Source organism: Saccoglossus kowalevskii, chromosome 9 (assembly GCF_978046115.1).
Source record: "Saccoglossus kowalevskii chromosome 9, keSacKowa6.1, whole genome shotgun sequence".
Classification (NCBI taxonomy): domain Eukaryota; kingdom Metazoa; phylum Hemichordata; class Enteropneusta; family Harrimaniidae; genus Saccoglossus; species Saccoglossus kowalevskii.
Window position 1 is genome coordinate 26,182,546 of NC_140649.1, and position 23,236 is coordinate 26,205,781.

At 37.9% G+C, this 23,236-nt stretch overlaps 2 protein-coding genes and 2 non-coding genes across 4 annotated transcripts; 3 read left to right on the forward strand and 1 right to left on the reverse strand.

The window, feature by feature from the left end:
* The first annotated feature begins 1,690 nt into the window (after positions 1 to 1,690).
* TRNAK-CUU (transfer RNA lysine (anticodon CUU)) lies at positions 1,691 to 1,763 on the forward strand. Its single transcript has one exon. It is a non-coding gene; the product is annotated as a tRNA-Lys (tRNA).
* A 5,295-nt stretch (positions 1,764 to 7,058) lies between these two features.
* TRNAK-CUU (transfer RNA lysine (anticodon CUU)) lies at positions 7,059 to 7,131 on the forward strand. The gene has a single exon. It is a non-coding gene; the product is annotated as a tRNA-Lys (tRNA).
* Positions 7,132 to 9,468: 2,337 nt separating this feature from the next.
* LOC146739107 (carbohydrate sulfotransferase 11-like) lies at positions 9,469 to 10,272 on the reverse strand. Its single transcript, XM_085504045.1, has one exon. The coding sequence runs from the start codon at positions 10,270 to 10,272 to the stop codon at positions 9,475 to 9,477; it is 798 nt and encodes a 265-aa protein (XP_085360171.1). The 3' UTR covers positions 9,469 to 9,474.
* A 4,391-nt stretch (positions 10,273 to 14,663) lies between these two features.
* On the forward strand, positions 14,664 to 23,030 carry LOC102809805 (carbohydrate sulfotransferase 11-like). The gene is made up of 4 exons (XM_078008949.2): positions 14,664 to 14,815; positions 17,069 to 17,190; positions 18,199 to 18,341; positions 21,788 to 23,030. Exons 2-4 carry the CDS (start codon positions 17,091 to 17,093, stop codon positions 22,583 to 22,585), a joined length of 1,041 nt encoding a protein of 346 aa, XP_077865075.1. The 5' UTR covers positions 14,664 to 14,815; positions 17,069 to 17,090; the 3' UTR covers positions 22,586 to 23,030.
* The last annotated feature ends 206 nt before the right edge of the window (positions 23,031 to 23,236 follow it).

Genomic DNA, 23,236 nt, shown 5'->3' on the forward strand with positions numbered 1-23,236 from the left:
GTCGTCCTCACGCGTTTTGTAGCATCGTCGCAAATTTACTCATCGTAGCTAAATGATGCGCTAAAAAACAACCGTCAGCAGCCCGGCAAACTCAGTCGGTAGAGAATGGGACTCTTAATCCCAGGGTCGTGGATTCGAGCGCCACGTTGGGCGAATACCTTTTAGGCAGCATAGACAGTCGGCATTATATGGTTACGTTAATAGATGTTTAATTTCGACTGGTGAATGTGACAAAAAATCGAGTGGAATTAGTTCTTACTCACGATGTTGGATGAATAACAATAATTGTCTTCAATGACCAAATCACAGGAGCGATGTTAGTTTGTTTACGTTATTGAGACTCGCAAAACGGGGAGGTTGACTGTTGGTTGGTAATTCTTATCTCTATGTTAATATGTTTGTTTCTTGGAGCGACGTTTCCTTCAACTAAAATCGTGCATAGTGAGTATGATTAGAGCAACAGTTACTGGAATAGTGAAAATGAAAGCAAATTTTATTGTTGTAATTTTGAATTCCTTTATGTTTTGCTCATCACGAAATCGTCCACACTCGTTTCGTAGCATCGTTGGAATTTATTCAAAGTCAGTAATTGATGCGCTAAAAGAATACCCGTCAGCAGCCCGGCTAGCTTAGTCGGTAGAGCATGGGACCCTTAATCCCAGGTTCGTGGGTTCGAGCCCCTCGTTGGGCGAATATCTTTTAGGCAGCATAGACAGTCGGCATTATGTGGCTACGTTAATAGATGTTTAATTTCGACGGGTGAATGTGACACAAAATCGAGTGGAATGAGTTCTTACTCACGATGTTGGATGAATAAAAATAATTGTCTTCAATGACCAAAACACTTTAGCGATGTTAATTTGTTTACGTTATGGATACTCGCAAAACGGAGAAATTGACTGTTGGGTGGCAATTCTCCTCTCTGTGTCAATGTGTCTGTTTCTTGGAGCGACGTTTCCTTCAGCTAAAATCGTGCATATTGAATTGGACTAGAGCAACTGGAATAGTAAAAACGAAGGCACATTTTATTGTTGTGATTTTGGAATTCCTTTGTGTTTAGCTCATTCCTGCTGTCGCCCTCACGCGTTTTGTAGCATCGTCGCAAATTTACTCATCGTAGCTAAATGATGCGCTAAAAAAAACAACCGTCAGCAGTCCGGCAAGCTCAGTCGGTAGAGCATGGGACTCTTAATCCCAGGGTCGTGGATTCGAGGCCACGTTGGGCGAATACATTTTAGGCAGCATAGACAGTCGGCATTATATGGTTATGTTAATAGATGTTTAATTTCGACTGGTGAATGTGACAAAAAATCGAGTGGAATGAGTTCTTACTCACGATGTTGGATGAATAACAATAATTGTCTTCAATGACCAAATCACAGGAGCGATGTTAATTTGTTTACGGTATTGAGACTCGCAAAACGGAGAGGTTGACTGTTGGTTGGTAATTCTTATCTCTATGTTAATATGTTTGTTTCTTGGAGCGACGTTTCCTTCAACTAAAACCGTGCATAGTGAGTATGATTAGAGCAACAGTTACTGGAATAGTGAAAATGTAAGCAAATTTTACTGTTGTAATTTTGAATTCCTTTATGTTTTGCTCATCACGAAATCGTCCACACTCGTTTCGTAGCATCGTTGCAATTTATTCAAAGTCAGTAATTGATGCGGTAAAAAATAACCTTCAGCAGCCCGGCTAGCTCAGTCGGTAGAGCATGGAACTCTTAATCCCAGGGTCGTGGGTTAGAGCCCCACGTTGGGCGAATGACTTTTAGGCAGCATAGACAGTCGGCATTATGTGGTTATATTAATAGATGTTTAATTTCGACGGGTGAATGTGACACAAAATCGAGTGGAATGAGTTCTTACTCACGATGTTGAATGAATAAAAATAATTGTCTTCAATGACCAAACCACTTTAGCGATGTTAATTTGTTTACGGTATTGAAATTCGCAAAACGGGGAGTTTGACTGTTGGTTGGTAATTCTTATCTCTGTGTTAATGTGTCTGTTTCTTGGAGCGACCTTTCCTTCAGCTAAAATCGTGCATATTGAATTTGACGAGAGCAACTGGAATAGTAAAAATGAAGGCACATTTTATTGTTGTGATTTTGGATTCCTTTGTGTTTAGCTCACTCCTGCTGTCGTCCTCACGCGTTTTGTAGCACCGTCGCAAATTTACTCATCGTAGCTAAATGATGCGCTAAAAAAAAAAAAAAACCGCCAGCAGCCCGGCAAGCTCAGTCGGTAGAGCATGGGACTCTTAATCCCATGGTCGTGGATTCGAGCGCCACGTTGGGCGAATACCTTTTAGGCAGCATACACAGTCGGCATTATGTGGTTACGTTAATAAATGTTTAAATTCGACTGGTGAATGTGACATAAAATCGAGTGGAATGAGTTCTTACTCACGATGTTGGATGAATAAAAATAATTGTCTTCAATGACCAAAACACTTTAGCGATGTTAATTTGTTTACGTTATGGATACTCGCAAAACGGAGAAATTGACTGTTGGGTGGCAATTCTCCTCTCTGTGTCAATGTGTCTGTTTCTTGGAGCGACGTTTCCTTCAACTAAAATCGTGCATAGTGAGTATGATTAGAGCGACTGGAATAGTATAAATGAAGGCACATTTTATTGTTGTAATTTTGGAATTCCTTTGTGTTTAGCTCATTCCTGCTGTCGTCCTCACGCGTTTTGTAGCATCGTCGCAAATTTACTCATCGTAGCTAAATGATGCGCTAAAAAAAACAACCGCCAGCAGCCCGGCAAGCTCAGTCGGTAGTGCATGGGACTCTTAATCCCAGGGTCGTAGATTCGAGCGTCACGTTGGGTGAATACCTTTTAGGCAGCATAGACAGTCGGCATTATATGGTTACGTTAATAGATGTTTAATTTCGACTGGTGAATGTGACAACAAATCAAGTGGAATGAGTTCTTACTCACGATGTTGGATGAATAACAATAATTGTCTTCAATGACCAAATCACAGGAGCGATGTTAATTTGTTTACGGTATTGAGACTCGCAAAACGGGGAGTTTGACTGTTGGTTGGTAATTCTTATCTCTGTGTTAATGTGTCTGTTTCTTGGAGCGACGTTTCCTTCAGCTAAAATCGTGCATATTGAATTGGACTAGAGCAACTGGAATAGTAAAAACGAAGGCACATTTTATTGTTGTGATTTCGGAATTCCTTTGTGTTTAGCTCATTCCTGCTGTCGTCCTCACGCGTTTTGTAGCATCGTCGCAAATTTACTCATCGTAGCTAAATGATGCGCTAAAAAAAAAAAAAAACCGCCAGCAGCCCGGCAAGCTCAGTCGGTAGAGCATGGGACTCTTAATCCCATGGTCGTGGATTCGAGCGCCACGTTGGGCGAATACCTTTTAGGCAGCATACACAGTCGGCATTATGTGGTTACGTTAATAAATGTTTAAATTCGACTGGTGAATGTGACATAAAATCGAGTGGAATGAGTTCTTACTCACGATGTTGGATGAATAAAAATAATTGTCTTCAATGACCAAAACACTTTAGCGATGTTAATTTGTTTACGTTATGGATACTCGCAAAACGGAGAAATTGACTGTTGGGTGGCAATTCTCCTCTCTGTGTCAATGTGTCTGTTTCTTGGAGCGACGTTTCCTTCAACTAAAATCGTGCATAGTGAGTATGATTAGAGCGACTGGAATAGTATAAATGAAGGCACATTTTATTGTTGTAATTTTGGAATTCCTTTGTGTTTAGCTCATTCCTGCTGTCGTCCTCACGCGTTTTGTAGCATCGTCGCAAATTTACTCATCGTAGCTAAATGATGCGCTAAAAAAAACAACCGCCAGCAGCCCGGCAAGCTCAGTCGGTAGTGCATGGGACTCTTAATCCCAGGGTCGTAGATTCGAGCGTCACGTTGGGTGAATACCTTTTAGGCAGCATAGACAGTCGGCATTATATGGTTACGTTAATAGATGTTTAATTTCGACTGGTGAATGTGACAACAAATCAAGTGGAATGAGTTCTTACTCACGATGTTGGATGAATAACAATAATTGTCTTCAATGACCAAATCACAGGAGCGATGTTAATTTGTTTACGGTATTGAGACTCGCAAAACGGGGAGTTTGACTGTTGGTTGGTAATTCTTATCTCTGTGTTAATGTGTCTGTTTCTTGGAGCGACGTTTCCTTCAGCTAAAATCGTGCATATTGAATTGGACTAGAGCAACTGGAATAGTAAAAACGAAGGCACATTTTATTGTTGTGATTTCGGAATTCCTTTGTGTTTAGCTCATTCCTGCTGTCGTCCTCACGCGTTTTGTAGCATCGTCGCAAATTTACTCATCGTAGCTAAATGATGCGCTAAAAAACAACCGTCAGCAGCCCGGCAAGCTCAGTCGGTAGAGAATGGGACTCTTAATCCCAGGGTCGTGGATTCGAGCGCCACGTTGGGCGAATACCTTTTAGGCAGCATAGACAGTCGGCATTATATGGTTACGTTAATAGATGTTTAATTTCGACTGGTGAATGTGACAAAAAATCGAGTGGAATTAGTTCTTACTCACGATGTTGGATGAATAACAATAATTGTCTTCAATGACCAAATCACAGGAGCGATGTTAGTTTGTTTACGTTATTGAGACTCGCAAAACGGGGAGGTTGACTGTTGGTTGGTAATTCTTATCTCTATGTTAATATGTTTGTTTCTTGGAGCGACGTTTCCTTCAACTAAAATCGTGCATAGTGAGTATGATTAGAGCAACAGTTACTGGAATAGTGAAAATGAAATCAAATTTTATTGTTGTAATTTTGAATTCCTTTATGTTTTGCTCATCACGAAATCGTCCACACACGTTTCGTAGCATCGTTGGAATTTATTCAAAGTCAGTAATTGATGCGCTAAAAGAATACCCGTCAGCAGCCCGGCTAGCTCAGTCGGTAGAGCATGGGACCCTTAATCCCAGGTTCGTGGGTTCGAGCCCCTCGTTGGGCGAATATCTTTTCGGCAGCATAGACAGTCGGCATTATGTGGCTACGTTAATAGATGTTTAATTTCGACGGGTGAATGTTACACAAAATCGAGTGGAATGAGTTCTTACTCACGATGTTGAATGAATAAAAATAATTGTCTTCAATGACCAAAACACTTTAGCGATGTTAATTTGTTTACGTTATGGATACTCGCAAAACGGAGAAATTGACTGTTGGTTGGTAATTCTTATCTCTGTGTTAATGTGTCTGTTTCTTGGAGCGACGTTTCCTTCAGCTAAAATCGTGCATATTGAATTGGACTAGAGCAACTGGAATAGTAAAAACGAAGGCACATTTTATTGTTGTGATTTTGGAATTCCTTTGTGTTTAGCTCATTCCTGCTGTCGTCCTCACGCGTTTTGTAGCATCGTCGCAAATTTACTCATCGTAGCTAAATGATGCGCTAAAAAAAACAACCGTCAGCAGTCCGGCAAGCTCAGTCGGTAGAGCATGGGACTCTTAATCCCAGGGTCGTGGATTCGAGCGCCACGTTGGGCGAATACCTTTTAGGCAGCATAGACAGTCGGCATTATATGGTTATGTTAATAGATGTTTAATTTCGACTGGTGAATGTGACAAAAAATCGAGTGGAATGAGTTCTTACTCACGATGTTGGATGAATAACAATAATTGTCTTCAATGACCAAATCACAGGAGCGATGTTAGTTTGTTTACGTTATTGAGACTCGCAAAACGGGGAGGTTGACTGTTGGTTGGTAATTCTTATCTCTATGTTAATATGTTTGTTTCTTGGAGCGACGTTTCCTTCAACTAAAATCGTGCATAGTGAGTATGATTAGAGCAACAGTTACTGGAATAGTGAAAATGAAAGCAAATTTTATTGTTGTAATTTTGAATTCCTTTATGTTTTGCTCATCACGAAATCGTCCACACTCGTTTCGTAGCATCGTTGGAATTTATTCAAAGTCAGTAATTGATGCGCTAAAAGAATACCCGTCAGCAGCCCGGCTAGCTCAGTCGGTAGAGCATGGGACCCTTAATCCCAGGTTCGTGGGTTCGAGCCCCTCGTTGGGCGAATATCTTTTAGGCAGCATAGACAGTCGGCATTATGTGGCTACGTTAATAGATGTTTAATTTCGACGGGTGAATGTGACACAAAATCGAGTGGAATGAGTTCTTACTCAGGATGTTGAATGAATAAAAATAATTGTCTTCAATGACCAAAACACTTTAGCGATGTTAATTTGTTTACGTTATGGATACTCGCAAAACGGAGAAATTGACTGTTGGGTGGCAATTCTCCTCTCTGTGTCAATGTTTCTGTTTCTTGGAGCGACGTTTCCTTCAATTAAAATCGTGCATAGTGAGTATGATTAGAGGGACTGGAATAGTATAAATGAAGGCACATTTTATTGTTGTAATTTTGGAATTCCTTTGTGTTTAGCTCATTACTGCAGTCGTCCTCACGCGTTTTGTAGCATCGCTGCAAATTTACTCATCGTAGCTAAATGATGCGCTAAAAAAAACAACCGCCAGCAGCCCGGCAAGCTCAGTCGGTAGAGCATGGGACTCTTAATCCCAGGGTCGTGGATTCGAGCGCCACGTTGAGCGAATACCTTTTAGGCAGCATAGACAGTCGGCATTATATGGTTACGTTAATAGATGTTTAATTTCGACTGGTGAATGTGACACAAAATCGAGTGGAATGAGTTCTTACTCACGATGTTGGACGAATAACAATAATTGTCTTCAATGACCAAATCACAGGAGCGATGTTAATTTGTTTACGGTATTGAAACTCGCAAAACGGGGAGTTTGACTGTTGGTTGGTAATTCTTATCTCTGTGTTAATGTGTCTGTTTCTTGGAGCGACGTTTCCTTCAGCTAAAATCGTGCATATTGAATTTGACGAGAGCAACTGGAATAGTAAAAATGAAGGCACATTTTATTGTTGTGATTTTGGAATTCCTTTGTGTTTAGCTCATTCCTGCTGTCGTCCTCACGCGTTTTGTAGCATCGTCGCAAATTTACTCATCGCAGCTAAATGATGCGCTGAAAAAAGAACCGTCAGCAGCCCGGCTAGCTCAGTCGGTAGAGCATGGGACTCTTAATCCCAGGGTCGTGGGTTCGAGCCCCACGTTGGGCGAATAACTTTTAGGAAGCATAGACAGTCGGCATTATGTGGTTACGTTAATAGATGTTTAATTTCGACGGGTGAATGTGACACAAAATCAAGTGGAATGAGTTCTTACTCACGATGTTGAATGAATAAAAATAATTGTCTTCAATGACCAAACCACTTTAGCGATGTTAATTTGTTTACGGAATTGAAACTCGCAAAACGGGGAGTTTGACTGTTGGTTGGTAATTCTTATCTCTGTGTTCATGTGTCTGTTTCTTGGAGCGACGATTCCTTCAGCTAAAATCGTGCATATTGAATTTGACTAGAGCAACTAGAATAGTAAAAATGAAGGCACATTTTATTGTTGTAATTTCGGAATTCCTTTGTGTTTAGCTCATTCCTGCTGTCGTCCTCACGCGTTTTGTAGCATCGTCGCAAATTTGCTCATACATGTAGTAGCTAAATGATGCGCTAAAAAAACAACTGTCAGCAGCCCGGCTAGCTCAGTCGGTAGAGCATGGGACTCTTAATCCAAGTGTCGTGGATTCGAGCGCTACGTTGGACGAATACCTTTTAGGCAGCATAGACAGTCGGCATTATGTGGTTACGTTAATAGATGTTGAATTTCGACTGGTGAATGTGACACAAAATCGAGTGGAATGAATTCTTACTCACGATGTTGGATGAATAACAATAATTGTCTTCAATGACCAAATCACAGGAGCGATGGTAATTTGTGTACGGTATTGAGACTCGCAATACGGGGAGGTTGACTGTTGGTTGGTAATTCTCCTCTCTGTGTTAATGTGTTTGTTTCTTGGAGCGACGTTTCCTTCAACTTAGATCGTGCATAGTGAGTACGATTAGAGCAACTAGAATAGTAAAAATGCAAGCAAATTTTATTATTGTAATTTGGAATTCCTTTGGCTTTAGCTCATTCACGAAGTCGTCCACACTCGTTTCGTAGCATCGTTGCAATTTTCTCAAAGGCAGTAATTGATGCGCTAAAAAGACAACCGTCATGGGAGTCTTAATCCCAGGGTCGTGGATTCGAGCCCCACGTTGGGCGAATAACTTTCAGGCTTTTAGGCAGCATAGACTGTCAGCATTATATGGTTACGTTAATAGATGTTGAGTTTCAACTGGTGAATGTAACACAACATCGAGTGAAATGTGTTCTTACTCACGATGTTGGATGAATAACAATAATTGTCTCTAATGACCAAGTCACAGTAGCAAGGTTAATTTTTGTACGGTATTGAGACTCGCAAATCGGGGAGGTTGACTGTTGGTTGGTAATTCTCCTGTCTGTGTTAATGTGTTTATTTCTTGGAGCGACGTTTCCTTCAACTAAAATCGTGCATAGTGAGTATGATTAGAGCAACTGGAATAGTAAAAATGAAGGCAAATTTTATTGTTGTAATTTTAGAATTTCTTTGTGTTTAGCTCATTCCTGCTCTCGTCAACACTCGTTTCGTAGCATCGCTGCAATTTATTCAAAATCCCTAATTGATGCGCTAAAAGACAACCGTCAGCAGCCCGGCTAGCTCAGTCGGTAGCATGGTGCTCTTAATCCCAGGGTCGTAGGTTCGAGCCCCACGTTGGGCGAATAACTTGTAGGCAGCATAGACCGTCGGCATTATATTGCTTCGTTAATAGATGTTGAATTTCGACAGGTGAATGTGACACAATATCGAGTGAAATGAGTTCTTACTCACGATGTTGGATGAATAACAATAATTGTCTCTAATGACCAAGTCACAGGAGCGAGGTTAATTTGTGCACGATGTTTCTTGGAGCGACGTTTCCTTCAACTATTATCGCGCATAGTGAGTATGATTAGAGCAACTAGAATAGTAAAAATGCAAGCAAATTTTATTGTTGTAATTTTGGAATTTCTTTGTGTTTAACTCATTCCAGCTGTCGTCCTCACTCGTTTCGTAGCATCGTCGCAAATTTACTCATAGTATCTAAATGATGCGCTAAAAACACAACCGTCAAGCCCGGCCATCTCAGTCGGTAGAGCATGGGACTCTTAATCCCAGGGTCGTGGGTTCGATCATCGCGTTGGGCGATTAAGTTTTGTGCAGCATAGACAGTCGGTAATATGTGAGTTCTTGAATTCCGGGGCATGCTCCCACTTACAAATTGTAGAAATCTACACCCTCTGAAATGCTATTTCCTTTAGTTTAAGGGACAAATTTTGCTGACACAAACGGCTTCAGCTTGATTTTGGAGGGTTACGCCTCAACATTATTTCGAAGGGGTGACTGCCCCTGCTACCTCTGTCGGGAGGGTGTGGGACTATTAATCCAAGAGCCTTGGGATCATGCTCTACTTTGGGCGATCGCCCATCACTACTTATTCTTAATTGTGAAGATAATCTTTTATTTCGTACTCAAATATTTCAAAATCCGTTTTATATTTGCTATACAGTTCTTGCAATCGTTGTTGTGAAAGCTCGCTGTAGTATTTTCTCAATATTTCGCTGGAAGAGCTGTTTGTTCTGTGCGGAACGTAAGAAGGGAATTCGACTACGTTATTCGCGCCAATCTTCTTCAAAATGAAATCTACATCCTCGATTAAGGTTTCATATTTACCTATAAAATTGTAGTGAATATTACACATAGAGCAGTGGGTGGCAATTACATTCCAATGACGATTGAATCTTCGTACATATGCTAATAAAAATGTCACGAACTCCTGAAAACTGAATTGTTCATTCAGGTTCATCTTGTTGTTTGCCTTATTCAACAAAGGAGTGTACTGTTTTACAAAGCTTCTTTCAGGATTCTCCTCAAATTTATCTTTATATGCCGATAGAATCCTTGTAAAAGGGTGCCTAGAAAACATAAATTTAGTGTACGTTTGGAGACGAATTTGTCTTTCCCTGTCTGTGTAATCTTTTAGGGTTTTGTATTTGTATTTATAAACACTCTTCGTTATTTCTGACACGTTATTGAATGTTCCTCTTAAAACCAAAAACACTCTGCGCCAATTCGAGTTAGCAACCTTAGGTACTGCACAGAATAATATTTTGTAAGTATCGTCTACCAGTAGATTATCATATACACTGTTGTCCCATCTCTCTAATTCAGGATATTGTTGGCATATTTGATTCACGTGTAGTTTCCTTTTAAGCTGAATGTTTTCCAAATCTCCCATCTGTAAATAAATACAAAATAGACATATGTATTATGCTAGGTGTTATCGATGAAATAAAACTACGCATCGATTTTTTAAAAATAATTTATAACAAACAAATATGACGTTATTGGTAATTGCGTCATCTATTCCAAATGTGACGTATGAATTTTAGTCATGCATGGGCGTATTGCGATAAAACTTACTGTTTTGAATGCAACGCGCTGTCGTAAAGTGACATTCACTGACTCTGATGAAGTGATTTCATTTATATCTTTATAATAAGGCTGTGAATTGACAAATGTCACTCTTCCGTCAAACCTATTCCATATTTTTATCAGATCTAAGAATCAATGCAAACACATCTAGTTATTTATTCTGATATAGCGTTTTATGTGCCAATTAGTGGTATACATTTCTACACTTTGTTGTTGGTTATACAATCGGATAACACGTACATTAGATGCAATTAATTATTACGTATGTACTGTGGCATTCGCCGTTATAACCTTCTAATATTGGTATTGAGTGCAGCCATTTGCAAATGAAATATGAAATGCATTTCGACACTTTGTTTATAATTATACTGTTTAATTTCACATTAATGCATATGCAAGTCTGGGAACATTTGTAACAATAACAGAACGCCATGTCTTCGCCCAAACATTTGCGGGGTTTGTGAGGTACACGGGCGCATGGCGTTCTGTCATATTATACAGTAGTGCTACATTTATCGTAGTAGGATATAAGTAGCCAAAATGGGAGAATAACACATCTTTTTTTTTACTTTTTTTCAATGTTGTCAGTTTAGTACTTTATAGCGCCGCCACCGACTGTAAATAACACGGATATAAAATACGATTTGCTAAGTGTGCACTTATACGGTAAGACGATTCATGAAAAGTTTATTCACCTTTCTTGAGCACTCCATACTGTACGATAAATATAGATGATATGGCAACCAATATACAAAACACAGTGATTCCTACCTTACCCATAATTCATAGCATCTTATAGTTGACATACATCTGCAAAAAGAAATGCTTTTATAAGTTGTAGTTGCCCCATACAGAAATAAGGTCGTCTATTTGCGCCCAAAGTACTGTTATATTGAATTTTCTAGTTGACACCCCTTAGTTCGAAGGACATACCAGAAGCTCTGTGGTAGCTAAGCTCCCGCGCATCAATTGTAAAGTTCTCAAGCAGTCAAATCATTAATTAAATTACCAACTGAGTCGTACAAGCAACCGTGCTGTTCATTGGTACGCGTATTAACTTAAAAAAGAAATAATATTGTTTGTCGCTTTACATCTTTGCCACACGCTGTTATGATCATTATGCCAGACACGCAAACACTGCACACGTGGAGCTGTTTTACGATTCGTTGAAATTTAAGATGAGATGTAAAATCTGTCAGGACGTACGCCTCCATGTGAAGTTTATGGTGTTGCCATGGTGATAGTATAACAATAGTAGCGGGCCAGGGATGCTGCCCTGGGGAACACTACAAGATATATCCATAAAATCTGTTACTTAACCAATTATATTGACTAATTGCTTTCTGTTTGTTAAATCAAACTCAACCCGTTTAAAATAGTGTGGTGTATCGTATCGAAGGTCATATATAGGTCAAGAAAAAAACTGTAAAAAGACCACTACTTATAGACTGACATTTAATATAAACCGCGGGGTGTATAATACAAGTTTCAGTTTAAAATCCTTCACTGAAACCTGTCTGGGATTAATTGAGGAACATAAATACTAATTATTATTTATGTAATTACTGACGACCTCATTTATTTGTTTATTTTTGGCTCCAAAATAATGATTTACAGTAATGAAATAGTTTATTATTTGAATCACAATCTATTTATCCCATGCAGGTCTCGAAGTGAATACGTGCAGAGAATGAAACATTCATACGGATGATCATGCGAACCAGATGTTAGTAATATAACCACTCTCCAATATCTGATAATAGACAGTGCGGTATTTACCATGGTACGTTTATCTTCCCGGTAAATACGATGTAGCTGTGACTATATTATTTTTGCTGACTTTAAATTACACTAAACTCAGGTTCTTGTTCTTTCGAACGCGTATTTAATACAATCAATGTCGCGAAATAAATGCACATGGCCAAGTGAACACACTCGCCATGTTGGTGTCTGAATCTCCGATCACTGTACGCGTAATTGACCTATAAATTTATCTATATCTCCAGTTTCCACGCATGTCTAACTTGGCCTTCTAACGTCAAGTGGTATTATTCTTTCATATCATAGTTCCGGTTGTAGCAATATTTTGATATATCATGAATAATAATATCACCTTCGTTATTGTTATGCAACATTAACCATGATCGGATGTTGTCTCTAGAGGAAAATAACATTATACTGCAAGGACTACGTGAGACCGAGGCAGAACTTCATCAGCAGATTGTCAAAGGAGACTGCTGGACGTAAGCGATATTCAAACCCTGAGTTACATCGTAATATAATATAATAGAAAAGCCATTTCGTTACGTACCTTAATGTGTTTTCGTCTCGATAAGATTTCACATCTCAAAATGTACTGTATTCAGATCATGCATGCATTAATAATGAGTATATTATACTTATGTCTTTGTGAGTGTAGCCTCAGTCTTTAATTGTATTTTTGCTCTGCGCATGCGACGCTGTTCGATAATTGCTCGTCGCTAGGGACAAACCATTTATACAGTATAGGGGTGCGCTTTCACGGGTGGGTGTCACACATTACGTGCATATGGGGTTGACAGCCATTGTGCAAAATTATTGAAAACATATACGATGCCACACGAGTGATAATGTCAGATTACGAATGTGTTATCTCGTTTACCCCATATATCCGCTTTGTTGCTTGAAAATGCATAAACTAAGACATGAATCCTTAAGCGAGTATTCAAGACATCGTACCCCCGTTTCTCGTATGAATAATGACCATTAAAACACGTATCTACATCAGATTGTACCCTTATACGATTAGGAAATGTCGATTCTAGGGTAGGCAATACATTCATGGTCACAGGGATGTAGTAGTCACATGAAACTAATTTTAAAATCAATTCAATTCGTCGCGTGGCATTCACAGAAATTTAGAAATCAAGTCTGTCGTATGTGTGGTTTTATAACACTGACACCTGAAAATATCCAAATTCTATTCTAACGATGTAAACCTCCATCATCTGAGATATTGTTTTATTTGATATTGTGACTTACGATGTCAAAGGTCAAAAGGTCAAATATGTTTAGTTAGTATATGAACCATTACTTACCATTTGTGAGACTTGTGTCATACAGTATGAAGATAACGACATTGTTACACAAAACAATGATATGTATGATAAATATATAAGGTTTTTCTGTCTTCATTTATTATTATTATTATTATTATTTGGTCCAAAAAAACAACATTTGTACTACTAGCATTAATATTAACGATTGTAATAAGAGGAATATATCCAAATCTATTGTGGATTATAATTTTATTACTGCCAGATCAGAAATTGTTTTTGTTAACTCGCTGAATGTAGACATAGATTGTTTGGAGCCAATCTATTCAATGCCATTTTGTCTTACAATTGACATCAAACTAGGAGAATTTCAATTTAAGATTTTACTTAATATTTTACCCAAAAATGTTGTGTTGTGTAAATGGACGCCCCCTAGAGTTGATTCGGTGGTCGGCACGCCGCGTCCTGTTCGACAAGGGACTCATAGCGACGTATACAACGCGTGTAAAATACATTGTTTGTTTACATGAAATTCGATCACGCGCTGCGCGACGACTACCTCCCTTTAAACGTTTTTCTTCAAATCCAAATTTTCTTTTCATATTCATTATTTTAAGTGGTATTCGTTTTTTACATTCCTTGTCGTTCTCGTTATTCCTTTACGCCATTTTCAGCCATGTCGCTCGAACAATGCATTCACTCCGTGGTTTATTTCACGGAGAACAATGACATTTTCAAATACCAACCAGTCTTTTAGATGGAATTATCGACAACACTATAGCAAATTACATAAATATAGTCATCCACGTGCAGGGAAAGCATAATATATATTTGCCGGTATAAAAATTATACGCTAAAAACACACGACCTAAAATGATCGACTGAGCTTACATTTGTTTAAGTGGTTCCTGTGCGTTATTTGCATAGATGTAAATACCTAGATTATTATTTTATTATGTTTGTTAAATAATTAATCATTATCGTCTTTTTCAGTAAGGCGTAAACGGTTTCAAGTTCTGTTAAGATCTCAAGAAGCTGTTGGTGATTTCATTCGAATCCAAAAAAGGAAAGTTCCTTAATAGATCACTAAAAATACGAAGGGTACCCGCATGTTATTTAAATGAGTTGTCATCATTGACGACAAAGAGTTATGATCGCACCGGGCCATATGCACAGTAGATCACCGGCATGCGTTACTGACACGACAGGATTATCATGTTGTACTCATTATCAATGCATATGTGACGAAGACCTGAATAGATACTGTACAGGGTAAGACGTGATATCTAATCGAGTCAAGAACATTTTAAGGTACGTGGCGTCACACCAGTTTCCATTAATACGACGTAACTGAAAATGTGTATATCGTTTACAACCAGTACTTCTATTCCCGTCGCCTATCTTCTAGTAAAAATCAGCCTCATTCTCATAGTCATTACGGAAAGAACGCCCAATCCTCGTCAATATTGTTCATATACGACTGTCATATACACTATCGTCTTAAGCGAGAAGGTAGTATTGTTATATATATATAATATATTTAAAATATATCTCCACCCGGTACCTTATTATGATGGAATATGTACTTGGTTTTATCACGTGATTGAAGGTCAAGTGTGACATGCTCGGAGACGAATACGAGTATAGTGTTAAGGTCAAAACAGGTTTATTACTTAGAGATTCAGAAAGCAAAATGGCGATTACATTGAATACAAAGCATATATTTGGTCGGACCAGTAAAAATGCGAATTTGGTGTAAGTTATTATTGTCCCATTACAATATGGGGCCTATACATGTAACAGTGTATTCACAGCTACGTGGTAATTTCCGGGTTGAAAACGTACACACAAAACCCAACAACAAATATAGTTGTACGGGTACGCAATATAATTATTGTAATGACGTCATACTGACATATTTGCATAAGATTATTTTGCGTAACATTCACGTTAATCCGCCACTGAGAAGTGCACCAAACTAAAACCTTAGTGATTTAGTCCCTAGTTTATTTATTCATCTTTATTCACGTCGTGGACACTTGTATGCATACATGTATAAATCATGACTAGCAACTAGATGGCGTGCAACTGATTCATACCACAAACACTAAATGTATAAAATACAGTACATGTTAAGACTTCAAATCGAGATAAGAACACATTGAAAATATTGTATCACGATGTGATTGAATATGTGTATATCATTTATAGATCACGTACTCCTTTCTTCGTTGTCATTCTACTAGTGTCGTTTAAGTTGTAAAAAAACGCTTCAATAATTGTTGCTCAGAAATGTATGCAGTAACCCGGCGAGTACGGCGACACGGGTCATACAGCTTCAACCAACGACATTGCATATGTATTTCAATTGGACCAATACGAATATATTTTGATATAATATGAAAGCGAGGCCGTGGATAATTGACGTATGTGCATAGCAAACACACTCTCGTGAAAACAAGATAATTAGTTTTCAGCTCAGACCTCATACCACGCGATGACCCGTATTTATGTTCGCAATACATAACACTAGCTACATGCTGGTCATTAGTTTTCTTGTTTACTATGTTCACATATGAGATGCAAACACATATTCTATTGCTTTTATATGCGGTATATCACTTGCAATGAGTGAGTGATTCGCCATTTGTAATAACCAAACTCGTACAGTATTTTTTGTCAAGTCATTCGTCTTTGACACAAGTTTTATTTGTATTTAAAACATAAATCATTTACTGTAAAGATTTAAATCGGTAGATACAGTGAAATATGTTGACATAAGTTGGTTGCTACATGACAACCTCGAGCTTAGGCCGGTGACACATGCGAATAGACACCGACGACTAACTAAGACGATCAACCGACGACAACCTGGAATGATATCACTCCCGTCCTTTTAAGGGGAAGGATCGTGGGTCATCTGGTAGTCTGAGATTACGTGTATATTCAGGTAATATTTCTATTGGTTGTCATTGGATCATCTAGTGCGCTCGGAAAACCGGGTCGACAAGCGTCACCGACCGTCGAGGTGAAAAACACATCCGTTCACGGATTTGACCTCACTAATCACAATAGCAGCATAGATCGATCACCGGCTCGTACTGTTGAATTGGCCCAATATTTTTATTTGTGCCTTCCCTGAACGTTCATAGTACCATTCACGTCTGTAAATTCGAAAATTTAATACAATGAATCACTGTTTTTCGTGTTTGTGTTGAGCTTTAAGTCACCGCTGTTATTGTGGGCGGGGTATATATATATACTATATATACCATGTCGGTCTTTAAGAAGAAACCATGTTTACGTATATGTATATGTAAGGTGGCGGTTAGTAACTGTGTCGTATTTGTAGGAGTTGATTTGTAGGTTCTCGTTTCAGTGTGCGAGTGTGTATATCAGCTAGAGGTCAAATCGTAGTTTGATTATTTGATCGAGAAATTACAACACATATGCACACACAAAATGTGTTTCTACAATACTCATATGCACACGAACGAGCCTAATTCCCAGGCTCAACGGTTAACTATAAATATTATTAGCTCATAAAAGCATTTCTTTTTGCAGATGCATTATTAACAACTGTGAGATGCTATGCATTATGGGTAAGACAAAAATCTCAGGTCTGTGTATATTGATTGCCATATCTATATTTATATTCCTCGTACAGTATGGAGTGCTCAACAAAGGTAAATGTTCTTTTCACAATACGTGCTTCTGTTTAAGTGTACAACTAGCAAATAGTACTGTATTATAGTATAGTATTAATTGTAATCATCAACGCAATGCATTTACTGGCATCTGAGAGACAAAATGGCTTCCAAACGGTAATGGTGTTATGCCAATATAAACGAGTGGTTTGCTTAATTTTGAAAAAGTATGAAAGCCGGGTGAATTCGATTAATGGCTTAGAATATTAACATCCTGGATATTTGGTGGTCCAGTTAAGAATATAGTCGCCACACAGAACACAAAAGGTGGTGCTCGGCTGGATTATGATAACCGGTGTTATGTGTAATTGTTATAATTTATGTATGCTCATATCCGAGAAACCTTTAATCCAAATATCATGGTCGAAATATGGGACATGTGTGCCTCTTGCAATGAGAACATTTGAACTACTCATGTAGGGCAAATCATCTCCTTGCTCTCGTGCAGAAAAGCCTATTAATCGGCTAGTAATACACAAAACCGCTAAACAATGAACTTTCTTGGATTCACAACAAGTCACAAAAAAAGCAATGAAGATGTGGTTGACAGTGTCTTATTTGATCCGTTTCACGCGCTGTGCTGCATTTTACAATTACGGCAATTATATTTATAGCAACACCTCGTAAATATGACACACACTATACAAATATTGCATTAGCAAGATACAGGATTTTATCGAATATACGAAATCTTCATATATTTTCACTCAGTATATTATATGTTTGTGTCCGCTTTCGTCACCTACCCTATTCATGTAAAACGTTTATATTACCTCTATTAATACATATGGCATAAATTACCTGTACGTATTATGGTCTCGCGCATTATTCGTAGTGTAAAACCTTTACATCTGTATTATTTATATGCAAGTACAACAATGCTGACGTTATCCGTGCTAAAATATGAATTCTGAATGGTGGTGGCGCTATACTGTAGTAATACCAAGTTTAATGCATATTTGTTGTTTTCTGCATTTGTTTTTTTAGATTTGATATTAACACGGGATAGGTCTGATAATAAAGTGGCAGTTGACAAATCGCAGCCTAATCCCAGGGATGTTGATTTAATAAGACAGAGAGAAGAGAAAATAGAAGAAACTGTTTCACCAGAACACGTTGCACTCAATACTGTGAGTTTAACTTTAAATTACAATCGCGCTAAGACCGATTTCGCCCCCTCTAGTGGCGAAGAATTTTTATGACGTAAATAGGTTACACGAAGACCTTTAAAGCGGGGGAGTCGTCACCTGCGCATGCGTCAGATGGTCGTGTCATACTAGTAGTTTACAAACAAGTGTCTACCCATGAGCCCATTGCGTTTTAGCGAGTGTTCTCGTTGCTCAAGACTCAATTCCCGCGCGTGCGCATGTGACGCCCCCCGCTTTAAAAGTGTCGATATCGTTTTGATCTGGGGTCGTTCATTAATGAGAGCACAGTCCCTCTATCAGAGACTGATGAGAATTACGTTTTTGAGCGTTTTTCTATATTCTTGATGGCGAACAACTATACAAGAAAAAACAGTACTCGATTCGAACCACATTGCCTACACCCGTATACTGTAAAGCCATTTTTTCCATGAAATTTAACTTCACTATTTTGCTGGGTTGCGCAAATTCACCGTGTTTAAATTTCACGATTTTGTTGTTGAGGAAACAGTGACATTTATTATTATTTTACATGTTCACATAGATTTAATTTATCAGATTTTATTCATCTGCGAAAATAGCGAAATTAAAACCCAGTTAATAATTAATGCGTTTACATTATGTTATGATGACGTCACAGAATGTTTACCACTTGTATGAATAATGTATTGGTCACTATATCGACTACATTATGCATTTACCAATCACGTTATACGTGTTTGCTTTTAAATATTTGAGTGGAATCTAGTTCATAAACGGCATTTTCAAATATGCACAATTCAAGGAACAGAATCTGCATAGCATAATGTGTTAGAATTACCAGACAATGGAATTATGTAAACAACGACGACGACAGACACATAATGGCAGAATTAATTCTTTTAATTCAAGGCAGGCAAATTAATTATTCGAACAAAGCAATTACCTAGCAATTACATATTGTCTAATGTATAACGAATAGGTTCTATTCACATACCTGCCCAATTTGAGGAGAAAATTGTATTAAAGGACCAGAGAGGGAAAATGTAAAAGCATATTAAAGCGGTAGGGTCGTCACCTGAGCACGAATTGACTTCCAAGCGACGATGACAACACATGCTAAAAACGCAAATGCTCATGGATAAACGCTTGTCTGTAAACAATAACACGCTATGGCCACCTGACGTATGCGCAGGTGACGACTACCCGCTTTAAGCTAGAAATCTTACGAGATCTATGTTGCGTTTAAGTGAATTTACAATGGCGTTCAACCATATTTCCACTTTCCACATTTTAAAACAGCATAATGTACTTTATTATTTGAATACATTAAATGTAAGTAATGTTTCAAGTGCATTGAATATTAGCATAATGCACTGTGTTCTAAGATGCTAACAAATGTAAATAAGATGATGGCTTATTTCGCTCTCAGACCACACCCATATATAGTTCATTATTGTACGAACGATGACATTGAATAAATATCTCGTTTCTATTTAATCTAAAAGTTATAATATAGGTGACAGTTTTTTTATAATTGTCACAGGTTCAGGGTGGTATTATTATTGTTCATACACGAAAGTCACGTTCGAGCGCTCGCACACAATAAGCACATCATGGTACATTATATCATATTTATATACATAAAGCAAGAAAACAAAATTAACATACATAATGGTTATATTTCTGAATTATGGATTCAATATGCATATTGTTCATTTAAATACAATTGTACTCTCACACTCTACAGCAGTCTGGCTTTAGAAATAATTGCCCAAAGAACTTCACATTAATTATCAGTACTAAGTTCTTCCCACATTGCAAACCAAATTAATATGTACTAATTCAATAAATACCCGGCCGACCACGCTACCGTAACCAACAACTAATCATGAATTATTTTATAAATACATAAATACAAATTACAATAAAATTACACAGAAACGCTATACACCACCACATACGGCTCAACACTGGACGGTCAATGTGCGTGGTCCCACACAGTTAGCGACGACTAGTGCGACGTAAACAGCCGACTCTCTCTCTCTCTCTCCAACGTTTCCTGTATTGACCTTGCTAATATCAACTGCAGATATCCGCTCGTCACGTGCGTACATTCGCCATACAGTAGTTGACCTAGAGAAACGTAGACCCGACAGCAAGTTCCAATCTGAACCCCGGCGTCTACAGCGTGCCCAAGTAAATCCTGCAGAAACTTGACACTACGAAGTTACGACCACTCAGCGCGCCGACCACCACACCTCAGCTAGGTCGTCTAAAGGCGATAATGAAAAATAACATTCACAGCAAAAATGCCTGCATAAGCGTAGTACACAAAATTGCCTACAATAATCAAATTCCCTGACTGCAAAGCTTCAGTCAACAAACCGGTTAATACCTACAGTTGAACACCACCCTTTAAAAGTCAACAAATTTACATTACTCACTTGTCAGTTACAACACAATGCGTTTCACACGACTTGCACAGGCTGCAGTTCATAACTTGATAACTGCCTGCAACGCATGGCTATGATGGCAAACCACTACCTTCCGCACATGATATTTAGTGTGCTCACTCGTCGCTGGTCCCCTGGCAAGTGACTAGCCAAAAGTCAGTCTTTCCTGCCTCTATGTACGAGCCCAGGTGGCCATTTGCTCAGCCAATCAAATTACACTACTGCTCCACCAGGTGCTATTTAACTTAGCACAAGAACTACTGCCACCAAAATGTGACAATAATAACATAGTTAACTTGCTGAATCTTGGATACACGTTATCATATGTTATTGTGTATACTATACAACAAGATATACTGATGATGGAAATGCTAGTTACAATTTAATATAATAGAAATTACCTTTTTTCTTTTACTGAAAGATTCCATTAAAACTATTGCTAAAAAAAATAGATGATGTCCTTAACAATGAGGCACATTACATAAGTGAATGAGAAATAATTATTATATTTTGCATACATTGAATTTCACTTCTAATTGTATAGTAAAAACAAAAATAACATATTGTTCATGGATTGTACATAGGCAAGACATTGCTAACATTACTAATGTATGGAGTGATTAACTGTGTGTTTCAAAATAAGTGAGCACATTCTTTTCCACGTGTGGACTAACTATTCGGCCTGTAAGCTGCACCAAAACGTTTAATAAATAATATTAATGCTACTGATACCAATACTACGAAATAGAACTAAGATGTTTCTTTTTGTCTGTTTGGGGCTATTTATATTTGTAGTTAACCATCATATGTTTCATGTCTAAACTTACTGTGTGTGTACAAACAACTACATGATCCTCTCATTGTTACTGCCTTACGTATGGCTCATCCCCAAACTGCTACCAGAAAGAGTGGCTAGCCTACACCCCCCGCTATCCGTAACTAACATCCACTCCCTTAATTTGTTTAATTCTATAGAGTATATCTATTTATTCGCAGATGGAAGATTTGGAAAACATTCAGCGTAAACGGAAACTACACGTGAATCAAATATGCAAACAATATCCTGAATTAATGAGATGGAACAACAGTATATATGATAATCTACTGGTAGACGATACTTACAAGATTATATACTGTGCAGTACCTAAGGTTGCTAACTCGAATTGGCGCAGAGTTTTTCTGGTTTTAAGAGGCTCATTCAATAACGTGTCAGAAATAACGAAGAGTGTTTATAAATACAAATACAAAACCCTAAAAGATTACACAGTTAGGGAAAGACAAATTCGTCTTCAAACGTACACTAAATTTATGTTTTCGAGGCACCCTTTTACAAGGATTCTATCGGCATATAAAGATAAATTTGAAGAGGATCCTGAAAGGAATTACGTGGAAAAGTACACTTCTTTAGTGAACAAAGCAAACAAAAGTGAAAATCTGAATAGAAAATTTAGTTTTCAGAATTTCGTGACATTTTTATTATTATATATACATAGATTTGACAATCACTGGAATATAATCACTTCCTACTGCTCTCCGTGTAACATTCACTACGACTTTATTGGAAAATATGAAACCTTGAACGAGGATGTAGATTTCATTTTGAAGAAAATCAACGTATTTAGCGTAGTCCAGTTTCCTTCGTACGTTCCACACAGCACAAACAGTTCTTCGATAGACATATTGAGAAGATATTACAGCGAGCTCACTCAACAACAATTGCAAGGACTATATAACAAATATAAAACGGATTTCAACATGTTTGATTACGATATCGAAGATTATCTTAACAATTGAGATGTTAACAGTGGCTTTATGATGTTACCAATAATTAAAATTATTCTATAGTGAAGAGATGTACACGTTGTTTACTATTTGTTAAATCTAGTTGTCTCTAATTTTTAGAATATGTTTGAAAAATATTTTTGCAGTGCCAAGCAAGTTTTGAACACTCAAATACAAAATGGGCATTTTGATGTATAGACTTGACGACCATGTGGCGTGTATAATTTGTTGCATGAAATTATTCAGCCTCGATTGTAACATTAACCATGTGTACATCAGCCTATTTTACTTATAGAATTTTGTATAACTTTTATTTGTCTGTTTGTTTTATTTGTAAGGGACAATTGTGTAATACACGTTTTTGGGAATTGGACGATCATGACGTATAGCAACCAAGCATATAGCAATTTTTTTTCTTGTGTCATTTATTACGAATATAAGTTGAGAACAGATTAGTAATGGTATGACATAGTACTACACTTTGATAATCAATTATATGTGTATTATAATTTAACGTCAACGATCAATGAACTGGTGATTATCAAATTATGTTTAAAAGTCGGTGATCGACGCACAGCGCGTATTCTAATTTCATGTTAACAAACAATGTATTTTACACGTGTTGTGTACGTCGCTATGGGTCTATCCTACGTTCGCCCATAC